Source organism: Anopheles coluzzii, chromosome 3 (assembly GCF_943734685.1).
Source record: "Anopheles coluzzii chromosome 3, AcolN3, whole genome shotgun sequence".
NCBI classification, from domain to species: domain Eukaryota; kingdom Metazoa; phylum Arthropoda; class Insecta; order Diptera; family Culicidae; genus Anopheles; species Anopheles coluzzii.
Window position 1 is genome coordinate 87,405,865 of NC_064671.1, and position 21,356 is coordinate 87,427,220.

Below are 21,356 nucleotides of genomic sequence, written 5' to 3' on the forward strand. Positions count from 1 at the left end.
ATTGTGTAAGGCAAAAAATACACGGACCGGGATTTCGTGGCCGCGGAATTCCGCCTGCTGTCAAACCCATGTACAAACTGTCAACGGCAACTTTTCCGAACTGTCATATCCATACAATTTTCAGCAGGCGGAATTCTGCGGCCGCAAAATTCCGGTCCGTGTAATTTCGGCCTAACTGATTTGTTTACGTTTTTTTCATACGTCATGTGCGCGAAAGAGATGGCATGGCACAACGAGCGTGAAAATACACACCTCGGTATGTGATGCTCGTAAATTGTTACCAACATAATGAAAGCCATATGGACAAAGGTAGACGAAGTATTTGGAAGTGAAATGGGAGAGAGCAGTACAAAATCTCTCACTTTGAAACGAGCACTATAGGCAAGCAAAAGAGGGGTAGAGCAAATGAGCGAGATGCAGCGATTTTTGAACGTCAAAACCCCTCGCCAGGTTGTGCGGGGCGCTGCGACTGCGCCTGCCCAAAACACAAATGACCTCGCAACAAAACGTCAGGTCGGTTGTCAAACGGTCAGGCAGTTGTGAAGAAAATTTTGCCCAAGAGAAAGCAACCAACGTCCCCCAAAACGATTCTGTCCTGTGGCGGGGTGTGGAAAATTGCTTGTTTTTCCTCCCACCAGTCCACATTACTGCCCATTTGCGGTTGCGGCGGGCAGCGCTTTTTAGCAAGTTACTCTGTGGAAGAAGATGGCAATCAAAGCAACAATCGTCCAAGTGCACCGTTCCATCGCCTTGGCCAGTGTTTAATTGATCTATTGCGAGGGCATACACATACATACACACGTACGTGAACACACAAATCGAGTTTTCCGTTTTCCACGGGTGTGTGCATAATTACCAGTCTCTATCTCGCTCGCTTCCCTTCCAATTCCCCCCACTCCCGGTGGAGGTATGTGCTAACGTGTGTGTGTGTGAGAGTAGTGCGCGGTGTAAATGCATAGTTGTGTGAAGCCGTGCGCAACGTTGTTGCAAACATAGGTTTTCTTCGCATCGCTTCGATTCGCCTCTTTTCACCACCCCATTTAACAACATTCCCGAGTAGTAGTGGGCGTGTGGGTGGTTGAGGGGCGCTTGGTGCATTACAGTACACGCAGCAAAGCATCTTTCTATGGAACATGATGAACTCCATCAGCGGATCGGGTGCAGTGGCGGCGGCGGCAGGGGCAGGGTCGACCGCAGCTCCAGCGGTAACGGCAGCACCACCGACAGCGGCGACGACTACAACGACGGCGGCGGCGGCGGCGGCACCAACAACCGCTACGTCAACGTCGGTCACCCCTCCGTCCGGCGGCGGACAGGGGGAGCTCTACTTCCGGCCGCTGCCCTACTTAAGCTTCAAGTGGATCAAGGCGGACGTGGGCAGCGCGCTCCGTAATGCGGACGATCTGGCCAACCTGTGGAACCACCTCATCCAGGACGAGGAGGTGACGACGGAGCGGGTGCAGACGGCCGTGAACGGGCTGGGCGAGCTGGTCTACCTGCGCCCGGACGGTCGCTACTACTGCGGCAACGTGGCCATACTGTGCGACTGCTGCAAGGGCGTATGCTCGGCCGTGTCCAAGTGCATCTGCCCGACCTGCGAAGAGCTGGGCGTGCAGGAGGGTGCCGGCGGCGGTGGTGATCCGTCGTCCGGCGCAGCCGCCGGCAGCAACGGAGCGAACGGCCGTAAAGCGCAGACACAGAACCACACACAGTCGTCGCCGGCCGATCAACCCGCCAGCGCTGCCGCCGCCGCCGGTGACATTTCCGCCAGCTCCGTCCTGCTCGACTCGTGGCTGTGGAGCCCAGTGCCTGGTGAGTGTTGCGGTGCCTTTGTGTTAGTGCGGAAAGGTCACTGCCACACACTGCACATGCAACTGCGCAACCAATCCGTTCCCCCAACTCGTTTACATGGTTCTTTGTTTCCTTTATTTGCAGGCACGGAGGATAAGAAGGAATGCATCAAGAAGCTGATCGGCGAACAAAGGGAAATATGCTTGCAGGCGGCCGGCAACTGTCTGTCCGCGAACCGCACCCGCCAGCTGCTGTTCGTGTACCGGCGCTACTTTATAGCACTGCAGGAGATGGGCATGCATCGCGAGACGGAGGAAAAGCAGCACGCGACCGAGCTGGCGACGAGCGAGTGCGATGCGGCAAAGCTGAGCGTACGTGTGTCATAGCCATAGCCTGCTGCCGTTTTAAAGGAAAGCTTCCAATAATTTTGTACGTTTTTCTCCCTCTCTCTCTCTCTCTCTCACAACAGAAAAACTCCAGCTTGGATCGTACTGCCGGCACGGCCAAAGACTCCGACAAGGCAACGTTCGGGCTGGCACGTGTCGGTACGCGGGCGGCGCTCAATTTCTCCTTTGCCTTTCTGCGCCGCGCCTGGCGCTCGGGCGAAGACGTCGAGCTGTGCAGCGAACTGCTGTCGGAGGCGCTGGAAGCGCTGCAATCCCTCCCGGAAGCGTCCCTCTTCGACACGTCCCAAATGTCGACGCTCTGGATCGAGGTGGTGGAAAAGTCGATCAAGTTCCTGCGCCAGGTCGTGCTGGGCGATGTGATGGGCGGCCGGTGTCTCGTGCCGAAAGCGGACCGGCACATTGCACTCAATCTGCTGCTCGAGCTGGGCGCCCAGAAGGGCACGCTCGGTGGTTCGCTCGAGGGCGTCTCGCTGCTCCTCACCCTCCACGAAAAGGACCACCAGTCGGACGACAATCGCAGTCCGCCGCAGAACTCGGGCGCCCCGCTAGTGCCGCTCCTGCACCGATACGAGCAGATCGAAAGCTTCGGCTCGTTTGCCACCTCCGACTCGTTCCACTTCGGGCCGACCGAATCGTTCCTGCGCTTTCTCGCCCTGCCCGACAACGAGACGACCTGCGTCGATCTCAAGCTGGCCGCCGTCATCATCATCAGCCATCTGGACCGGCTGGCCAAACCGCACCTGCCCGCCGGCAACTGCTCGACCAAGGGTGCGAGCAAGTACGCCAATGCGCCGAAAATATTCACCCTCGGCTGGAGTGCCTGTGCGCCGGAGCTGTACGGTTTTACCGCGACCGAAGCGATACGGACGGGGTGTGCGGATTTCGACGCGATGGTAACGTCGGTGACAGCCCCGGGGAGTATTGATGGGGCGATGCCCCGCTACTCGACCGCCACCATTGATCTGCTGCTCGATCAGGTGCGCCAGATTGTGTGTGCCGAAAACTGTGTGTACATTCTGACGGACAGTGGCACGGTGCTGTATCTGTCGCACGCGATCTCCATGACGGAGGACAACTATCCGGCGCAGGTTAAGGGACTGGAGTGTACGATCGTTCAGCTGGCGGCGCATTGCGAAGGACGGCACGTGCTCGCGCTGGCAAGCAGCGGGGATGTGTACTCGTGGGGCAGCGGTGACGGTGGTCGGCTCGGACATGGTGACACGAGCGCGAAAGAGCTACCGACGCGCATAGCGGCACTGGCCGATCGGCAGGTGACGGGCGTGTTCTGTGGCTCCTCGTACAGTGCGGCGATTACGGCCAGCGGGGAGCTGTACACGTGGGGCCGTGGTACGTACGGTCGGCTTGGGCACGGCAACTCGGAGGACAAGTACGTGCCCACGCTCGTGACGGCGCTTAAGGCGCACCGGGTCGTGCACGTGGCGCTCGGGTGTGGCGATGCGCACTCGCTGTGCGTGACGGAGGCAGGACTCGCGTTTGCCTGGGGCGACGGTGATTTTGGCAAGCTGGGTAACGAATCGTGCGTCGGCACGTCCGTCCCGGTGCAGGTCGATCTGCCGCAGGCGTCGTGCGTCGTGAAGGTGTTCAGTGGCTCGCAGTTCAGTGTGGCGCTGATGCGCGAAGGAACGGTGTACACGTGGGGCAAGGGACACGGTGGTCGGCTCGGGCACGGCAATTCGGAACACTCACCCGTCCCGAAGATGGTGCAAGCACTGGAAGGCAAGAAAATCGTCGACCTCGCGGTAGGACTGGCGCACTGCCTTGCTCTCACCGCGTCCGGCGAGCTGTACGGCTGGGGACGGAACGATTTCCAGCAAATCTGCCCGGAGTGTGTGACACGGGATCCGATTATAACGGCGCCAATTTTAACGACACCACCGACGCTTCGTGTTGCGGGGATGGCGGCTGGAGTAGCGCAGAGCCTGTTCTGGTGTCACTCTTCGTCGCACGGCATTCCGGCCAAAATTCCGTTCGTGGTGGACCTAAGCGAGCACACGTTCCGGCTGCTCGATCAGCTACTGTGCATGGTAAGCGTGACTTCCTCGACCGATGCGTCCCGTCACCCGCCCAGCCAGGAGGCGGAATGTATTGCGGTGGCTACGCTGAACCTGCTGCGCCTGCAGCTGCACGCCATGATCGTGAACAACGTCCATCCGCGCCAGGTGGGCTTGGTGGAGGGATCGCGCCTGCTCGCGAGTCTGAAAACGCGCATCCTCAGCCTGGCCGGAGGGCCTGTCGTGCTGAAAACGATGCAGGAAGCCGCCCAGTGGACGCTACAGGTTGGCTGGAGTATTATCCTGCCGACTGCATCGGAACGAGCCCAAACTTTAACGTCCCTGCTGCCGGCTGGACACGATGGCGGTGCGACTATCGGCTCAGCCGCTCAAACCAGTGCTGGACATCGGTTCATGACCGATCTGCTCGTTGGTTCACTGATGGCCGAGGGGGGTCTGCAGACGGCCCTAAATCAAGCGATCAATCACCACCAGCATCAGAACCCCTTCCAGGCCCAGGAACCACACGGAGCTGGGAGTGGAACGCATCTCTCCCTGCTGCATCTGCTGAAGCAGCTGCTACGGAACAACTCCAGCCTAACGCAGGCACGGCTCGGGCAGCTCATGCTCGGACCGTACCTCAAACCGGACGATGGCTTCTCCGCACCCGAGCCGACCTCCCCGAGCCTGGATCTGCTGCACAAATTCCAGCGGCTGCTCCTTTCGCACCTGTACGCGTCCAAAGCGGACGACCTGAGCGGTGCGGAAGCGCTGCTCTACACCTACATCCAGCAGCTGGTCGGTCCGTGCGTGAACACGCTCGCCAAGGCGTACGAAACGATCCTCCAGGGCAAGGACGGCGTGACCGAGATCCTGCGCAACGACATCTCCGACGCGCTGCTGTACGAGCTGCTGATTGGGCTGGTGGTCATCCAGCAGGACAAACCATTCCTGCTGGCCAACTTCGACTGGAACCGGCACCTGATACCGCTGCTGAACGCGCTGGACGGGTTCAACCGGCTCACGCAGGAGGGCGAACTGCAGGACACGGACGATATGGGCTGGCCGGGAATTGTGAGCCGCGGAGCGTCGAAGGCGATGCCGGTGCAGGAGGAACCGGTGCTGATCCGGCGCAGCGACATCGACAATCACGTGCGCGACGGTGGCTGCTGGGTCATCATCAACGGCAACGTGTACGACGTGAAGGACTACACGCCGGACAATGCACTTACGCAGGAGCTGCTGCAGGCGCACGCCGGGAAGGACATTTCGCTTGAGATCGGCAATCCGCAGCACCGGACGGCGTTCGAGTTCATTACCTCCTACCTGCGGGTGGGCCGGTACGCGGTTAGTGAAATGTACGACAGCACCGCGAACCCGCGGCCGCTCGTGACGCTCACGCACTTCCATTCGGAATGCCTGCTGGCGTATCTGCTCGGACAGCGGGCCAGTATACTGCAGGTCGGGTCGCCCCTGCAGCCGGCCGAGCTGCAGTGTCGCAATCTGCTGAACTCGCACGTGCTAAGCGGCGGGCTGCAGGTGCTGCAACCATCGAACCCGTTCGACGAGGAAAAAGGCGAAGCGCGCAGCAGTGGCTCAACGGCCGGCAGCACGCCGACGGACGCGTCCGCCCAGCTGCCGATCGTCGGTGGCGACGGTGTGCCAATGATGGGCAGCTGGCCGATGGTGCTGATTACGCAGCGGGTGGACACACTGCTGGCAAATCTGGGCGAGGGCAAGATCACCGATCCGCTGGTCGCGTCGTGGATTGGCCTTTGCGAGCGGTACTGCAAGGAGCATCATCTCATCTGGCACCAGGAGTTCCCACCGGAGCATCCGGTGATCGAGCTGGAACGGTTGCTGATGGCGGTGCTGATACGGCACCAGGCGCTGGGGCCGCTCGCGCTCGCCGTCATCGATCGGGAGCTGAGTGGGTCGGGCGCGAAACCACCGCCCCCGATCGTTACCATCATACGCACGGTGCACCAGACGAAGTGGGCAATCGTGAAGATGCGCCAGCAGCTAAACCGCAGCTACAAGGAGGTTTGCGCGCCGATGATCGACAAGTGCCGCTTTCTGCTGTACGAAATCCGGCCTTCGGTGAGCCTCGAGCAGCACGGGCTGGAGCGGCTACACATACTGCATCGGCCGCCACGCTTTAAAGCGCTCGTGCGGCGCATCATTGCGGAGATGCGGGCGGCCAAGCGGCAGCTGAAGCTGGCCTGCGCCAAGCCGGAGGACATTGTGAACGCCACCATCCAGAGCCAGCTCTGCAGCGGCAAGATCCAGTCGTACGAGAATCTGAGCGGCTGTGGCATCAACAAACAGCAGCAGCAACATCTCGTGTCCGTCGCCGGTGTGGCACTTTCCACCGAAAATCTAGTCAACGAAAGTCTCATCAAGGTGGCCAGCCTGGAGAGTCTCAGCACGTCCGGCCACGTGCATCGGCGCGCGTCCGTTGATCGATCCGCCTCGCCGGTCATCCTGCACCGTAGCAACAGCCCGGCCCTGTCCAAGTTAGCCTCGTCCAATGAAAATCTGCTCGACGCGGACGGACCGCAGCCAGGGGACGGTACCAACACCAACACGGTCGGCGGTGGCGGAGGTGTCGCGGTGGACGTGACGGGCACACTGGAACCCGGCGACAATGCAACGGTGGAAGGGAACGAGAAGAAAATCACCTTCACCAACGATGAGCAGATTAAAACGCCCACAAACGAAATGATCGAATTTCATGGCACGGCGGGAGGGAAGACGGCCAAAACGGCGTTCCCGCAGGATGGGGACGATTTCCTGAACAACGTGATCGCAAACCTGAGCGACAAGTGTCTGCTCGAGTCGTACCCGGTGGAGTTTAAAACCGGCATCAGCCAGCAGGTGGTCGATTTCATCCTGCACGACCAGTGCGACGTGGAAACGCTGCGCCGCGCGATGTACTGCCAGATCCAGCGCTACCAGCTGCGCAAGCAGGGGCTGGAGATGTTCCACGAGCTGTTGCGCATCGCTGGGCTGTTCGATGCGGTGCAGTACAATCTGTTTAACGGATTTCTCGGTCTGCATTTGGGGCACGGTTGTGTGCGAAACCAAGCGATGGGAAGCAATGGGGAAAGTGTGCCTCACGTGCAGCAGCAACAGCGCGAGTCGGAGCACGTGCTGGACAATTTGAACATGATCACGGCGTACCAGAAGGCGGACATACTGATTGCGCACGCCAAGATCGTCGAGTGGGCGGTGCTGGAGCTGCAGAAGTACGTGAATCAGGATAAAATTAATGGCCGCCATCGGACGCACGGTGAGAAGGATAATTCAAATCTGGGCACGTACGTGTTTCTGAAGAAGCTGCCCCGGGCTCGGTTTTTGCTGAGCATTTTTGGCATCCTGTCGCGCACGTACGAAGCGAACGAGCTGAGCCTGCTGATTAATGCGGGCATACTGGGAAGCATTATGGGGCTGCTGCGACAAACGGGCGCTGATATGCCGAGCAGCAAAAACACCTCCGACACGTCGGTCATTTACGAGGATGTTGTGACAAATGTAAGTAATGCCGTAGCTACCAAATAGAAGAAAAAGCATTTTCATTTATTTATACTCTCTCTCTCGTTTTATAGTTGAAATCTTCAAAGGAAGGGCTTTCGGGGCCGGAACTTTCCAAGTTCATGAAGGTGGGAACAAGGATTGCACGGGGCGCAGACTGGAAGTGGGGCGAGCAGGACGGCCCCGGCGGTGAGGGGCGCATTATCAGCGAAATTGGAGAAGATGGGTAAGTGAATGACAATTTGGCAAAAGGAACTTACAGGGTTTCGAATCATATAAGAGAATAGTTCAATCACATTGGGGAATGTTGCAAATCGGTAGGAGAATATTGCAAGCATGCTGTGGAAGTTTGCAATCGACTAGGGGAATTTTGCAAGCATACTGTTGTAACCCTGTAAAACCCACGTTGCACGCAGGTCTTAAAATTGCATGCAAAAGCACTGAAAATCTTGCCCCGATTGGAAAATAGAGCGCGATAAATCCTCCAATCCTGGCGATATTTTAACTGTTTTTGCATGCAATTTTAAGACTTGCGTGCAACCTGAGTTGTAAGTTCTTTTTACCGAGAATTTTGCTATAAATTTCGATTGTAAAACCAAACTAACTTTACCTCCATTTCTTCCAGCTGGGTGCGCGTAGAGTGGGACAATGGATCCACCAACTCGTACCGGATGGGCAAGGAGGGCAAGTACGATCTCCGGCTGGCGGACAGTGCGCTGAAGGCGCTCTCCCCCGACAAGGACAGCGAGCGGGAAGACTTCATCGATCACGCACTGAGCCACGAATCGCACCCGACCAAGCTGCTGCGCAACGTGTGCATCAAAACGCTCCAGATGCTGTTCGCGTCGGTCGGGCTGCACGCGGAAAGGATGGAGCAGAACGCGCTCCGCACGGTCGCCTCGCTGTTCCGCATGATGCTGCAGCCGAGCGATTTCAATCGCACCGGTACTGCCAACGGACCGCCGGCACCGGGCACCAGCTGTTACAGTTTCGGGCTCGAGCAGTGGACCGTGCTTGGGTTTTTGCGTGCAATTTCGTTTACGCCGGCGCTATCGCGCCAGCTGACCACGCCGCTGTGGATAGAGCTTGCGTTTAGGATACTGAACGCACCGATCGCGAGCAAGAAGGACGTGTACAAGAAGCTGCACTGTCTGCGGCTGCTGCAGTCGACGCTGGTGAACTGGACGCAGGCGGAAAAGCATCGCGTCGACAGCATCATCAGCCAGCTGTTCGATGTGCTGGGACGGATTTCGCTTACCTGTCCGAACGATTCGTCCCTGCTGGCCAGTGCGGTCGATGCGAAGTCGCGCGTCCTGTACAGCGCCTCGCACAGTGGCACGGTCGCGGAGGAGCTGGTCGTTTTGATCCGCCGGCTGCACACGCTCCCGCTGTGGAACGAAAGCATCAACTCGTTCATACAGCAGAAACTGTGCCTGACGGCGGACATATTCCTCGAGAACGATTTGGACGGCATCGGGGAGGGTGAGAAGCGTGCGATCATGGGTACGCTCGGCACGATCGGAGGCTGCGACTCGCGGCCACGCATCGGGCTGAACATTACGCTCGACGGCGTGCGGGGCACGATCTCGCGCATGACCAAGAAGGGCAAGGTGGTGATGAACGTGCACGGTGCGGCGGAGACGAAAAAGATTCCCATCTTCAAGGTGGCCGAGTGTGCGGACGTGGGAGCGTTCAGTCTGTCCAAGGTGACCATCAGCGAGATGCTGCTCAACTCGTGGTCGGTGATGTTTTACGGCATTGGGCAGCTTGTTCCGCTGGGCGGAGGCGGTAGTGGTGGTGGTGGTGATGGGTGTGCCAATGCAGCGCTGCTCCAAAGCCAGCAGATCAACTTTGCCACGCTGAAGGCGACGAAGGTGCTGTTCCGCAACCAGAGCCTACTGCGGCGCATTCTGCGCCAACGATCGCCGGGACTGACGAAGAGTGCCTCGCGGGACAGTGTTTCGTCCGATCGCGACGGGGACAGTCCGGAGCCGGATGAGGGGAAAACACGCTCGGAATCGAACACATCCGACGAGTCGCAAGCGTTCTACACGGCAGAGCTGTTGATACAAACCATCCTGCTGCGCGCTACGCAACCAAGCCCACTAAAAGCGTGCTACACGTACCAGGAGATGGAGCTGGCGGCGCTAAACATCTCGCAAATGCTGGCCAGCCATATTCACTACTCGTCGGGCGATGGTGCCGGGGGCCAGATGGCGTCCAGTGGATGTAACAAACGCCCGATGGCACTCGGCCAGCCCACCATGATACACGGCGTGCCGGTGTACAATAACGAGTCGGCCTCACTTGGCGGCGATGGTCAAGCGGTGCAAGCGATGGGATCGCTCGAAAGCAACGCTACAAGCACACGCAGTGGTCGGACGCGCACATCGAACGCGTTCATAGCGCCGACGCCCCTGGTGGCGCAAATTATGGAGATGGGCTTTACCCGCAAATCGGTCGAGCTGGCGTACAAGAGCTTGATGCAGCAGAACGAAAACGCTAACCCGACGGCGGAACAGATCATACAGTGGATACTGGAGCATCCGGAGCTGACCGCCAGCCTGGGGCTCGGCAGCGGCGGCAAGCAGGGCGACGGTGAGCAGCACGATCACGATCTGCGCGGCCACAGCGACACGGAAAGCGTCAGCTCGGACACGATGGACGGTGCCTCGTCGCAGCACGACTATCAGCAGCAGCACCCGCATCACGGCGGTGGCCCGGGGACGCTGTACAAAGCGCGCGAAGACTTCAAATCGGCCGACCAGTACGCGATGTACGTGCGGGGCATCATCTGCCCGGGCATGCTGGTGCGCTGCTGCCAGGAGTTCGAGGAGATACGCAAGGGCGACATCGGCACGGTGGAGAAGGTGGAGCCGGAAGGGCTGCACGATCTGAACGTGCGCGTCGACTGGCAGATGCACGATCGACCGTACTGGATGTGCTTTGTGCATCTGGAGATGCTCGAGCCGCCGACGATATCGTCCGATCCGGCCGGTTGCGGTGGCATCATGGTTGGGTCGCAGGTTCGTCTACTGCGTGCGCACGTTTCGCGCCACCGGTTCCCGTCGCTGTCAGCACCGCGCGGCACCACGGGCGTGGTAAGCTCGCTGACCGGCAGCGAAGCGATAGTGGAATTCCCCCAGCAAACGCTGTGGAAAGGTAGCATCAGCGAGCTGGAGCTGATATCGAACCCCACGACGTACGGGACGGCGGGAGCCGGTGCGCTCTCCGCCAACGGGGCCGCCGGTGGCGGTGTGTTTGACATCATCGACGATTGGTCGCGCTGCATCCGCTCGCTGTCGGTTTCATCCAACGAGGCGTCCGCCAAGTATCTGCTGGACCGCAGCACCAACAACTACTGGCAGAGCGCTAGCACGGCGGTGCAGGGCAAGCACTGGATACGGCTCGAGATGCACGACCAGGTGCTGGTGCAGTCGCTGTCGATCATCGTCGATCCGGACGATTTCTCGCACATGCCGTCGCTGGTGGTGATGCGCGTCGGCGACGACAGCTTCTCCATGACCGATCTGCGCTGGGTGTCGATCAATCCGACCACCGTCACGATGCCGCTGCTCACCGACTGCAAGCAGTACTACCGCTGGATCGAGATACGCATCAAGCAGTGCCGCAACAATGGCATACAGTGCCGGGTGCACGGGCTGTCGATTGTCGGCAAGCGGCGCCAGACGGACGTCGACATGATGCTGCAGAGTGCGGGCTTCCTGGCGTCGGAGAATGAAACGATCGCCGAGCCGAGCTACTCGACCTCGTCGAACTACGCGGACGAGCCGGCCTCGCTGAACGACGAGGTGTCGTCGAAGGTGCTGGTGTGGGGGCTGAACGATAAGGAGCAGCTCGGTGGACTGAAGGGCTCGAAGGTGAAGCTACCGACGTACTCGTCCGTGCTGAGCCAGCTGAAGCCGATCCACATTGCGGGCGGATCAAAGTCACTGTTCATCGTGTCGCAGGACGGGAAGCTGTACGCGTGCGGCGAGGGCACGAATGGGCGGCTGGGCTTGGGGCACAACAACAATGTTCCGACGCCCAAGCAAGTGCCGATACTGAGCCAGTACGTGGTGAAGAAGGTGGCCGTCCACTCGGGCGGCAAACACGCGATGGCACTTACGCTGGACGGGAAGGTGTTTTCGTGGGGCGAGGGCGAGGACGGCAAGCTCGGGCACGGCAATCGGTTGACACTGGAAAAGCCGAAGCTGATTGAAACGCTGCGCACGAAGCGCATTCGGGATATTGCGTGCGGATCGAGTCACAGTGCCGCCATCACCAGCTCGGGCGAGCTGTACACGTGGGGCCTGGGCGAGTATGGACGGCTCGGGCACGGCGATAACTGTACGCAGCTGAAGCCGAAGCTAGTGACTGCGCTGCAGGACCACCGCGTGGTGCAGGTGGCGTGCGGCAGCCGGGACGCCCAGACGCTCTGCCTGACGGAGGATGGGTTGGTGTTTTCCTGGGGCGATGGAGATTTTGGCAAGCTGGGAAGGGGCGGCTCCGAGGGCTGCTCCATTCCGCACCAGGTCGACCGGCTGAACGGGGTCGGCGTGATGCAGATCGAGTGCGGGGCACAGTTCAGTCTGGCGCTTACGAAAGCCGGCGAGGTGTGGACGTGGGGCAAAGGCGATTACTATCGGCTGGGCCATGGCACGGATCAGCACGTGCGCAAACCGACCCCAATTCAAGGGCTGCGTGGCAAGAAAGTCATCCACGTGGCCGTCGGTGCGCTGCACTGTCTTGCCGTAACGGACAGCGGGCAGGTGTACGCGTGGGGCGACAATGATCACGGCCAGCAGGGATCAGGCAACACGATCGTCAACAAGAAGCCGAGCCTCGTGCTCGGGCTGGATGGAATCTTCGTGAATCGGGTAGCGTGCGGCAGCTCACACTCGGTCGCCTGGAGCCTGCCCCAGAATCAGACGGAAAAGGACAAGAAGGAACCGGTTCCGTTTGCCGTGGCGAAGGATCCGCTCGGCAGCCACAGCTTGGGTATTTACGCATCCGATACGGAGGCAACGACCTCGTCTCCGCTGCCCGTACCGAGTGGTAGCAAGCAGCAGCGACCATCGCTTTCGGAGATTGTGCTCTCGCTTGAGACGGCCAGCGCAAGACAGGCGGCCCTGTCGCACATTATCAACGCGATGAGCATTCTGCATGCCCGGTCGTGCATTATAGCGGCCCTTACCTGCCACTCGCAGGTGAGCGCCACGGACAAGATGGCTACGTACGGGCATGGTGGTGGCGATACGTTGGTGCGTGCCGTTTCGCCCATATCGGAAGGGGACGAAACGGGCGCGAAGGCGACGGTCGCGGAGAGTACGCTGGCGCAGCAGAACGAAACGATCGCGCACGGTGGAGGGGAAGGTCCGGCCGATATTGCGGGGCTGAATGCCGTAACGGTAAGCAGGGAGGGACGACGTCCCGGTGAGATCGGATGGATTAATTTAACATTTTTGAACTCTTTATAGACGAACGAATTTCTTGACGGCGATATACCGATCATCTCCGGGATGAATAACACGCTCGGGGCGTATCGCAGCTTAACCGGATCGCTCTCGCTGTCCGCCTCGATATCAAGTTGCAATGCAACCCAGCGCCAGTCGAAGATGTCGGCCAGTGCAATGTCCGTTATGGCGGCCACAATGACACATCACGATGAGGTACGTTATTTTGAAAGCTTTTCTTTGAAAGATATGGAATGATTTTAAGCTTAAACTCTTTTACAGATAATGAACGAAGCGAACGCTAGCAATCTGGACGATTTCACTGCGTTGCTTGATGAACCGGAAGCAAAGCATTTGATCGAGCTGCTCAAGTTGAGCGTGTTTGGGCGAACCGGTGCCGCCAGCACGTCGGAAACGATCGCGAGCACGCTAATTGCGCTGGCCAAGTCGAACACAACCATCGCGAACATGCTGATCGAAACGTGCATCACGGAGCTGGAGGATCTGTGCACCTCGCGCCACTCGCTGGGCAAGCTGCCGAAGCCGGTGGTGCAGGAGACGAGCCATCCCTACATTGACGATATCATACTTGTTGGTAAGCTAGAGAGATACCGTTAGAAACTAAAATATTTCACGGGATCCAAGTCGGAACTCTAAATTAATAGATGCAGGGTGTCCATTCTAACTTAATCTCAGATTAACATATTAACGAATCTCCAATGATCCTTGAAAATTCATGAAGCTCGAATGTAGTGATAGGTAAAGGTGGTAAAAATTCGGATTAGACTCCGATCCGATTCCGATAAATTCCGGAGCCATCCGGAGTCGTTCGGATTCATCCGGAGTCGGTCGGAGTCGTTCGGAGTCGTGGGTGCGCTCCAGAGAGCACATCACTACTCTAATGTAGCAATTGTGTCAATCCTTTACAACATATTACAGTTAAAGAATATGTCAATTTTCAATGGGAATATGTGTATTCTTATTGGAATAATTATTTTTGAGCTTTATACCTCATTTAGTATTCAATTATAGCATTAAAACGCTTTGAATTTTTAGATTCACAACTCTTTTATGAATCTTTTCATATTCGTAAATCTAGCAAAATTCATAAATCAGTTATTGATAAAGCTGTAGATTCATGATTTGCCTCAAATTTCAAATCAATATTTCACGAAAAAGCATACATTCGAATATCTTCAAAAGATCCTTCCAGCATAATACTAAATTAGCTACCCTTCTCTCCACACAACAGGACACGTGAAAATTCCCGGTGCCGAATCACTGCGCATCGAGTTTGACAGCCAGTGCTCGACGGAGCGCCGTAACGATCCGCTAATAATTATCGATGGATCGGGTAACGTGATAGCGACACGGTCTGGCCGCGAGTACGCACAGTGGGCACAGGAAATTCGCATCCCGGGTGATCAAATGCGTTGGAAGTTTACGAGTGACAACTCCGTCAATGGTTGGGGCTGGCGGTTCTACGTGCACGGCATCATGCCGGAATCTTACCTGCAAGAGCTCGGCTCAGACCGCACCGTACTGTCGCAACCCTCGATTGCGCTCGTCATGGCGCTGCTGGACTCGCTTCCCGTGCCCACCTCGAACGCGAGCATTCTCGTACGGCTCACGTCGGCCCTGTCGCAGTGCGCCCAGCTCAGCTCGCTGACGGTGGCGCAGCGTATCTGGTCGTTGAAGAAGATGCACCAGCTGCTGTGCAGCAACAGTGCCGCCCTGGCGAAGGACGGCTCCCGGCCAATGGATGCTGCCGTGACGGAGATACTGACACCGCTCGTTCCTATCATACTGCGCCAGTACGAGTACGAAGAGCCGCAGGTACGCAGTGGCATCCATCTGATGCACTCGGAGTACTTCAAAACGCTTGTGGCGCTGGCGTGCGATATGCACATGGACACGCTGCTACTGCCCGCGGCAGATCCGCACCGTTGGGCCTGGTTCCGGCGCTACTGTGCGGCGGTCCGCGTCGCCCAGGCACTCACCCGTCGTACGTTTCTGCCATCCACGTTCTGCATGGAGGTACGCAAGAAGCTTGCGGAAATAGCGTCTCCAGCTACGCCCGCCCACACGTCGGTCAGCGCGGGTGCTATCAGTCAAGGAAGCGGTGCCGGGGATGGTTATTCCTCGCTGATCCAGCACACCTCGAGCCATTCGAGCTTGCTCAGCCAGAGCCACCCGCTAGCGTTCGAGCTGACTAGCACGATCAGCAGTAGCAGCACCACCACCAGTAGCAGCAGCACCGGCACAACCACCATCACAGCGGGAAGCAGCGAATCGTTGCCCGTGAACGCGACCGGCAGCGAGGTGACGAAGTATCTGCACGAAGATCACGCCTACTTCACACCGCAGTACGACTCGCAGCTGCTGCAGTGGTTCAACCGGCGGCCAGAGGATTGGGCCTTCTCGTGGGGCGGCGCCAGCACAATCTTCGGCTGGGGTCACAACCATCGCGGCCAGCTCGGTGGGCTGGACGGAAGTCGCATTAAAAATCCAACCCCATGCGAAGCGTTGAGCTTGCTGCGCCCGATACAGATTGCCGGTGGCGAACAGACACTGTACGCCGTCACGCCGGACGGGAAGCTGTACGCAACCGGGTACGGTGCGGGCGGTCGGCTGGGTGTCGGCGGAACGGATTCCGTCACAACGCCCACGCTCGTCGAATCGCTCCAGCATGTGATGATCAAGAAGGTGGCGGTCAATTCGGGCGGCAAGCACTGCCTGGCGCTGTCCTCCGACGGCGAGGTGTTCTCGTGGGGCGAAGGTGAAGATGGCAAGCTGGGGCACGGCAATCGGGACAGCTACGATCGGCCGAAGCTGATCGAATCGCTGTCCGGGATCGGCGTGGTGGACATTGCGTGCGGCAGTGCGCACTCCGCGTGCATCACCATACAGGGCCACGTGCTGACGTGGGGCAAGGGTCGGTACGGACGGCTGGGGCACGGTGATTCGGAGGACCAGCTGCAGCCGAAGCTGGTAGAAGCGCTGCTCGGGTACCGGGCGATCGACATCGCTTGCGGGTCGGGTGACGCCCAAACGCTCTGCATCACGGACGACGATAACGTGTGGAGCTGGGGTGACGGAGACTACGGCAAGCTGGGACGGGGCGGATCCGACGGCTGCAAGGTGCCGATGAAGATCGAAAGCCTGGCCGGGCTGGGCGTGACCAAGGTGGAGTGCGGTTCGCAGTTTTCGGTCGCGCTGACCCGCTCGGGCAGCGTGTACACCTGGGGCAAGGGCGACTACCATCGGCTGGGCCACGGCAACACGGACCACGTGCGGCGGCCGAAGAAGGTGGCCGCACTGCAGGGCAAGAAGATCATCTCGATCGCCACCGGGTCGCTGCACTGCGTCGCCTGCAGCGACGCGGGCGAAGTGTTCACCTGGGGCGACAACGACGAGGGCCAGCTGGGCGATGGGACGGTGTCGGCCATACAGCGGCCCCGGCTGGTGCAGTCGCTGCAGGGCAAGCACATCGTGAAGGTGATTTGCGGTTCCGCACACACGCTTGCCCTGTCGACGTACCAGCTGAGTGAAGCGGTTCGACCGCCGCCATCGCCCCCGCTGGAGTACGATCTCGTGCGCGACATTGCGCCGGAAGTGCTGCACGCTCGGCTGGTGCTGCTGCACCACTTCTCCGAGCTGCTGTGCCCGTGTCTGGCGATGCTGCCGATTGCGGGCCCACTCTCGCTCGCCTCGCTGAAGGACGTGCTGGTGTACTCGATCAAGGAGACCGGCTTCCGGAAGGTGATCCAGACGACGATGGTGCGCGACAAACCGCACGGGCCCGTCATCGAGCTGAACCGCATCCAGGTGAAGCGTTCGCGCATGCGCTCCGGCAACGGGCTGGCCGGCGTGGACGGCATGAAGAGCGTTTTCGGCCAGATGGTGCAGAAGCTGCCGCTGCTGACGCAGGAAGCCCTGTCCATGCCGCATCGCGTTTGGAAGGTGAAGTTTGTGGGCGAAAGTGTGGACGATTGTGGTGGCGGTTTCAGCGAATCGATTGCGGAGATGTGCGACGAGCTGCAGAACGGTAGCGTGCCGTTGCTCATACAAACGCCGAACGGGCGGGGTGAGGCAGGCGCCAACAGGGACTGCTTTTTGCTAGATCCAACGCTCACCTCCGTGCTGCACATGAACATGTTCCGGTTTTTGGGTGTGCTGATGGGGATAGCCGTACGTACGGGATCGCCGTTGAGTTTGAAGTAAGTAAAGAAGCATTTTTTTATTTTTTTTAACTCTCAATAATGACGTCACTTTTGCCGCTTATTCAACCGTTTTGCAGTCTTGCGGAACCCGTGTGGCGTCAACTGTGCGGAGAAACATTACGTCCAGCCGATCTAACCGAGGTAGATCGGGACTACATCACCGGACTGCTGTACATTCGCGACGTGGAAAGCGACCCGAAAGTGTTTGCCTCGATCGAGCTGCCCTTCTCAACGCCGTCTGCCAAAGGACACGAAGTGCCGCTGTCTACTAAGTAAGTTTAGAGCTACAATTCGCTAACATCTACAATACACAGCTTACAATTCGCTAACATCTACCCTTTCACTCCCTAGATATACAAAAATAACGCCCGAAAATCGCAACGAGTACGTGAAGCTTGCCCTCAACTATCGCATCCACGAGTTCGACGAGCAGGTCAAAGCCGTCCGGGACGGCATGTCCAAGGTAATCCCAGTGCCGCTACTATCGCTCTTTTCCGCCGCCGAGCTGCAGGCGATGGTCTGCGGTTCGCCCGACATTCCACTCTGCCTGCTGAAAACGGTCGCCACGTACAAGGGCGTCGAGTCGACCTCCCCGCTCGTGCAGTGGTTCTGGGAGGTGATGGAAGAGTTCACCAACCAGGAGCGGTCGCTGTTTCTGCGCTTCGTCTGGGGCCGGACGCGCCTGCCCCGCACCATTGCCGATTTTCGTGGCCGCGACTTTGTGCTGCAGGTGCTGGACAAGTACAACCCGCCGGACCACTTCCTGCCCGAAAGCTATACCTGCTTTTTCCTGCTAAAAATGCCCCGTTACTCCTGCAAGGTACGACACCGGTGGGAAATAATGTGCGTTAGAGCGGATAATAAACGCTTTATTTTCTCTTTTTAGGCTGTTTTGCAGGAGAAGCTCAAGTACGCGATTTACTTCTGCAAAAGCATCGATACGGACGAGTACGCGCGGGTCGCGATGGGCGATCCGACCGAAGCGACCGGCAGCGAGGACAACAGCGATATTGAGTCGGTACTGTTTTAACTTCCGCTTCCGGCGAGAAGAAGGAGCCCCCCCCCAAGTGCGTGCTGAACACGTGTCGGCCGACACAACCGTGCCTCACACATTCTCCTAGGAGCTTACTCGACTGATTAAATTGGACTGAGACGCAATCCGTGCATCACACGCGTGTGTTCATTCAGGAAACAAACACAAAAACCCGAAGCAGCAGGAGGTAAATCATGATGATCTCCATTAGCAAACTGGCTGTTACTTCATCAGCTTCTCGTTGCATCCTCTCCCCTCTTCACATAAGGGGGAAAACAAGACAAAGAGAATGTAAACGAGTACGTACGTATGTTCGCGCCCCTGCTACAAAATAAGAGTGCTCTCGTTTGAACATGCGGTTCTAGCTTTTGTGGAAAATTGATTTCGATTCCCTCTTCTCTATCTCTATCTCTTATACTAGCCAGAGCAACCGCAATCCCTTTATTCCCGCTCACATTCCAGTAGCTGCTATCCACAGTGTGTTGGGCAATCAGAGCAAAAAAGAGTAACATTTCATTGGTGTAGACCGATTAAACTAGCACTTAAATAGTAGTCACACACACACACACCCATACAGATATACAACAACGGTAGCACACTTTGTAGCGAAGGTGCGAATAGAGATTATATGTTTGTTATCGAAAGGATGCTCTATCAAGTCACGGCAATGTTTGTAAACGATGTGAGCGGGAAGACTCCCCCCACCACACCCCTAGTCCATGTGCAAGTTGGTGGCCGAGAAGGAATGGTTAAGGTTTGTTGAAGCAATAGAGAATTTAATAGTCGGAAAGGAGGTAAAACACACGGTGCATGCGCATTGTTTAGCAGCAGCAGCAGCAGCCTGTAGACTCTCTTTTCGTATGTGTTGGTGCGTCTGTCACGCCTACTAAGATAATCAAAACTAACTGCAACCATTACTAACTGTGGAAGATTATTTCCAACGCAATTTAGTGCCCAGTGTGCCGAACTACTGACAAGCAAAGAGAGCAAACGTTTCGTGAGGCACTATTAATGGTTCCGGTATGATTTCACAGCAGTTTTGGTAGCGAAGCCTGGGTTTGAATATAGCACAGATACCATAATCGCAATTGAACAGTTGCTTTGTGTGCTTATCACGCGCCAACATTTTTGAATTCAATGATTCGATAATGAAAATTAGATCGTACAAAAGGAGATACAGGGTTTTCCAGGAGTTCTCATAGTTGTGGGACACTTCCTTGACTCTTTCCTATTGGAAATGATCTTCATATGATGGAAATTGGACTCTACAGCACCTCTCATTTGAAATTCCTATTGGATTTGTCCAACAAGAGTCCTACGAGTCCAATTACCATTACATTAGGTTCATTTCACGTAAGCAGGAGTCAAAAAAGTGTCCCAAAGCTATGAGAACTCCAGGATAACCCTGTAAAGAAAAAGAAAACGCTTTCTTTTGCACTGGAATTAGCCTACACAGATTGCAAAGAGCTAGCTTTACTTGCGATTAAGGCTCATCAGAAGTACTCAACTGCTATCAAACGTTTAGCGCGTACACGCCCCAAGCTCCATGGTAATTGTAGGTTTTGCACTTTGCAAGTAAAGATAGCCGATAGACCGATATGTAACCAAAAAAACGGAGGAGGAACTAAATCCCGAAGAATTATAAAAGCATACAAGCTAAACAACATTACAGACGATGGCAATTATTCATTAGCGTTCACAAAAAAAGGTAGTGTGTTAGCAGTAGCAGTATATATTAGTAGCCATTTTGCGGTTGGGCTAAATAAGCGCGGGGGGAAAGGATTAAACATCACCCGCCAAGTGTAGTTCGCTAGACACCCTAGCTGTGCTTAGGACATTAGGAACGGGCCACTGGTGGAAAACTAGTTAGCGGGCATGTGTGTATTAGCTGTTATAAACAGAAAGGCGACCTAAAAACGGCACTAGCGTGCAATTTGCATCAGTATAAGTTAGGCCACTCTAACTGCTAAGAGTAATTTATTTTTATTTATTTATTTTCATTCGTTAGGCCCATTTCACTGCATTGCTTCGCCGGTGCATAACTGCGTTCGATGGGCACTGGTTTCACTTTTCGGGGGATCTAGCTATAGCGGAGGGGTTGTTGTAGCACAACACACGTGTGAAATTCCATCCAACTAACAAACAAAAGAACGGATTAGTGTTAGACGAACGGATCCAAGAGGATGTTATTATTGACTGCACTCGCTTTACACACGCCTTGTATTTGTACGTTATTTCTACCAGAGACATATAATAATATGTAATGCAAGTGCAAAACTACCCACGCCGTTCCCACAGCCCCCTGGGAGGTACCCCTCCTCTCCCAGGTCTCACTAATCGTACCATTTCCCGGGGCACAGCAGCACTACTGTGATTGATGTTTTACTTTACGTTTCATTTGCTTAATGTTTTGTGTGTGTGTGTGTTGTTTGTCTGTGTTTTAACAACACTCTATCCCTCTAACTCTCTATGTGTTTTTACTTCCGATCCTATCCTGCCGATATAAAGAAAAGTAAAGGGTAGTAATTGGAGAGATGGAGGTAATGTGTACTACCCGATTATACCATATTGTGGAAAACTAAGAAATGAAATCTCAAAATAAACAATCACTTCTAGAGCATAGTTGTACCATTTGCGTACGCGTAAGAATAACATTCAATATCAAAGTATTGGAATTCTATGTGTGTAATGAAAGAATGCTGGTTTTACAAATCTTAAAATTCAAAAGTTTCAAAGTACAGTCAGCCTTCAATAGTTCAACACTTTTGGAAATTTTGTTGGAAACTGAACCCGGAAAACAGTGCAACGTTAACCCCATAATGCAGTTTTGTGATCATCGATAAAATTATACTTTAGGGATTATTATTTTCTACATTTATTGTTTAAATATCAAAGCTTTT

At 56.3% G+C, this 21,356-nt stretch overlaps 2 protein-coding genes across 2 annotated transcripts in view; both read left to right on the forward strand.

The window, feature by feature from the left end:
- Positions 1 to 21,356, forward strand: part of LOC120955008 (lissencephaly-1 homolog) — a 233,112-nt gene that overhangs the window by 23,073 nt on the left and 188,683 nt on the right. The window lies entirely within an intron of this gene.
- LOC120954604 (probable E3 ubiquitin-protein ligase HERC2) lies at positions 494 to 21,108 on the forward strand. Its single transcript, XM_040374681.2, has 11 exons — positions 494 to 1,812; positions 1,936 to 2,162; positions 2,261 to 7,744; positions 7,819 to 7,970; positions 8,370 to 13,155; positions 13,225 to 13,416; positions 13,483 to 13,795; positions 14,453 to 17,420; positions 17,501 to 17,695; positions 17,775 to 18,243; positions 18,310 to 21,108. Exons 1-11 carry the CDS (start codon positions 1,134 to 1,136, stop codon positions 18,451 to 18,453), a joined length of 15,609 nt encoding a protein of 5,202 aa, XP_040230615.2. The 5' UTR covers positions 494 to 1,133; the 3' UTR covers positions 18,454 to 21,108.

Excerpts from the sequence above, each read along its gene's own strand:
- LOC120954604 (XM_040374681.2), top strand. The coding sequence starts at position 1,134 with ATGATGAACTCCATCAGCGGATCGGGTGCAGTGGCGGCGGCGGCAGGG. Across the intron at positions 13,796-14,452 it reads TGACGATATCATACTTGTTG|GACACGTGAAAATTCCCGGT; the intron begins GTAAGCTAGAGA and ends TCCACACAACAG. Across the intron at positions 18,244-18,309 it reads TGCCCCGTTACTCCTGCAAG|GCTGTTTTGCAGGAGAAGCT; the intron begins GTACGACACCGG and ends TTCTCTTTTTAG.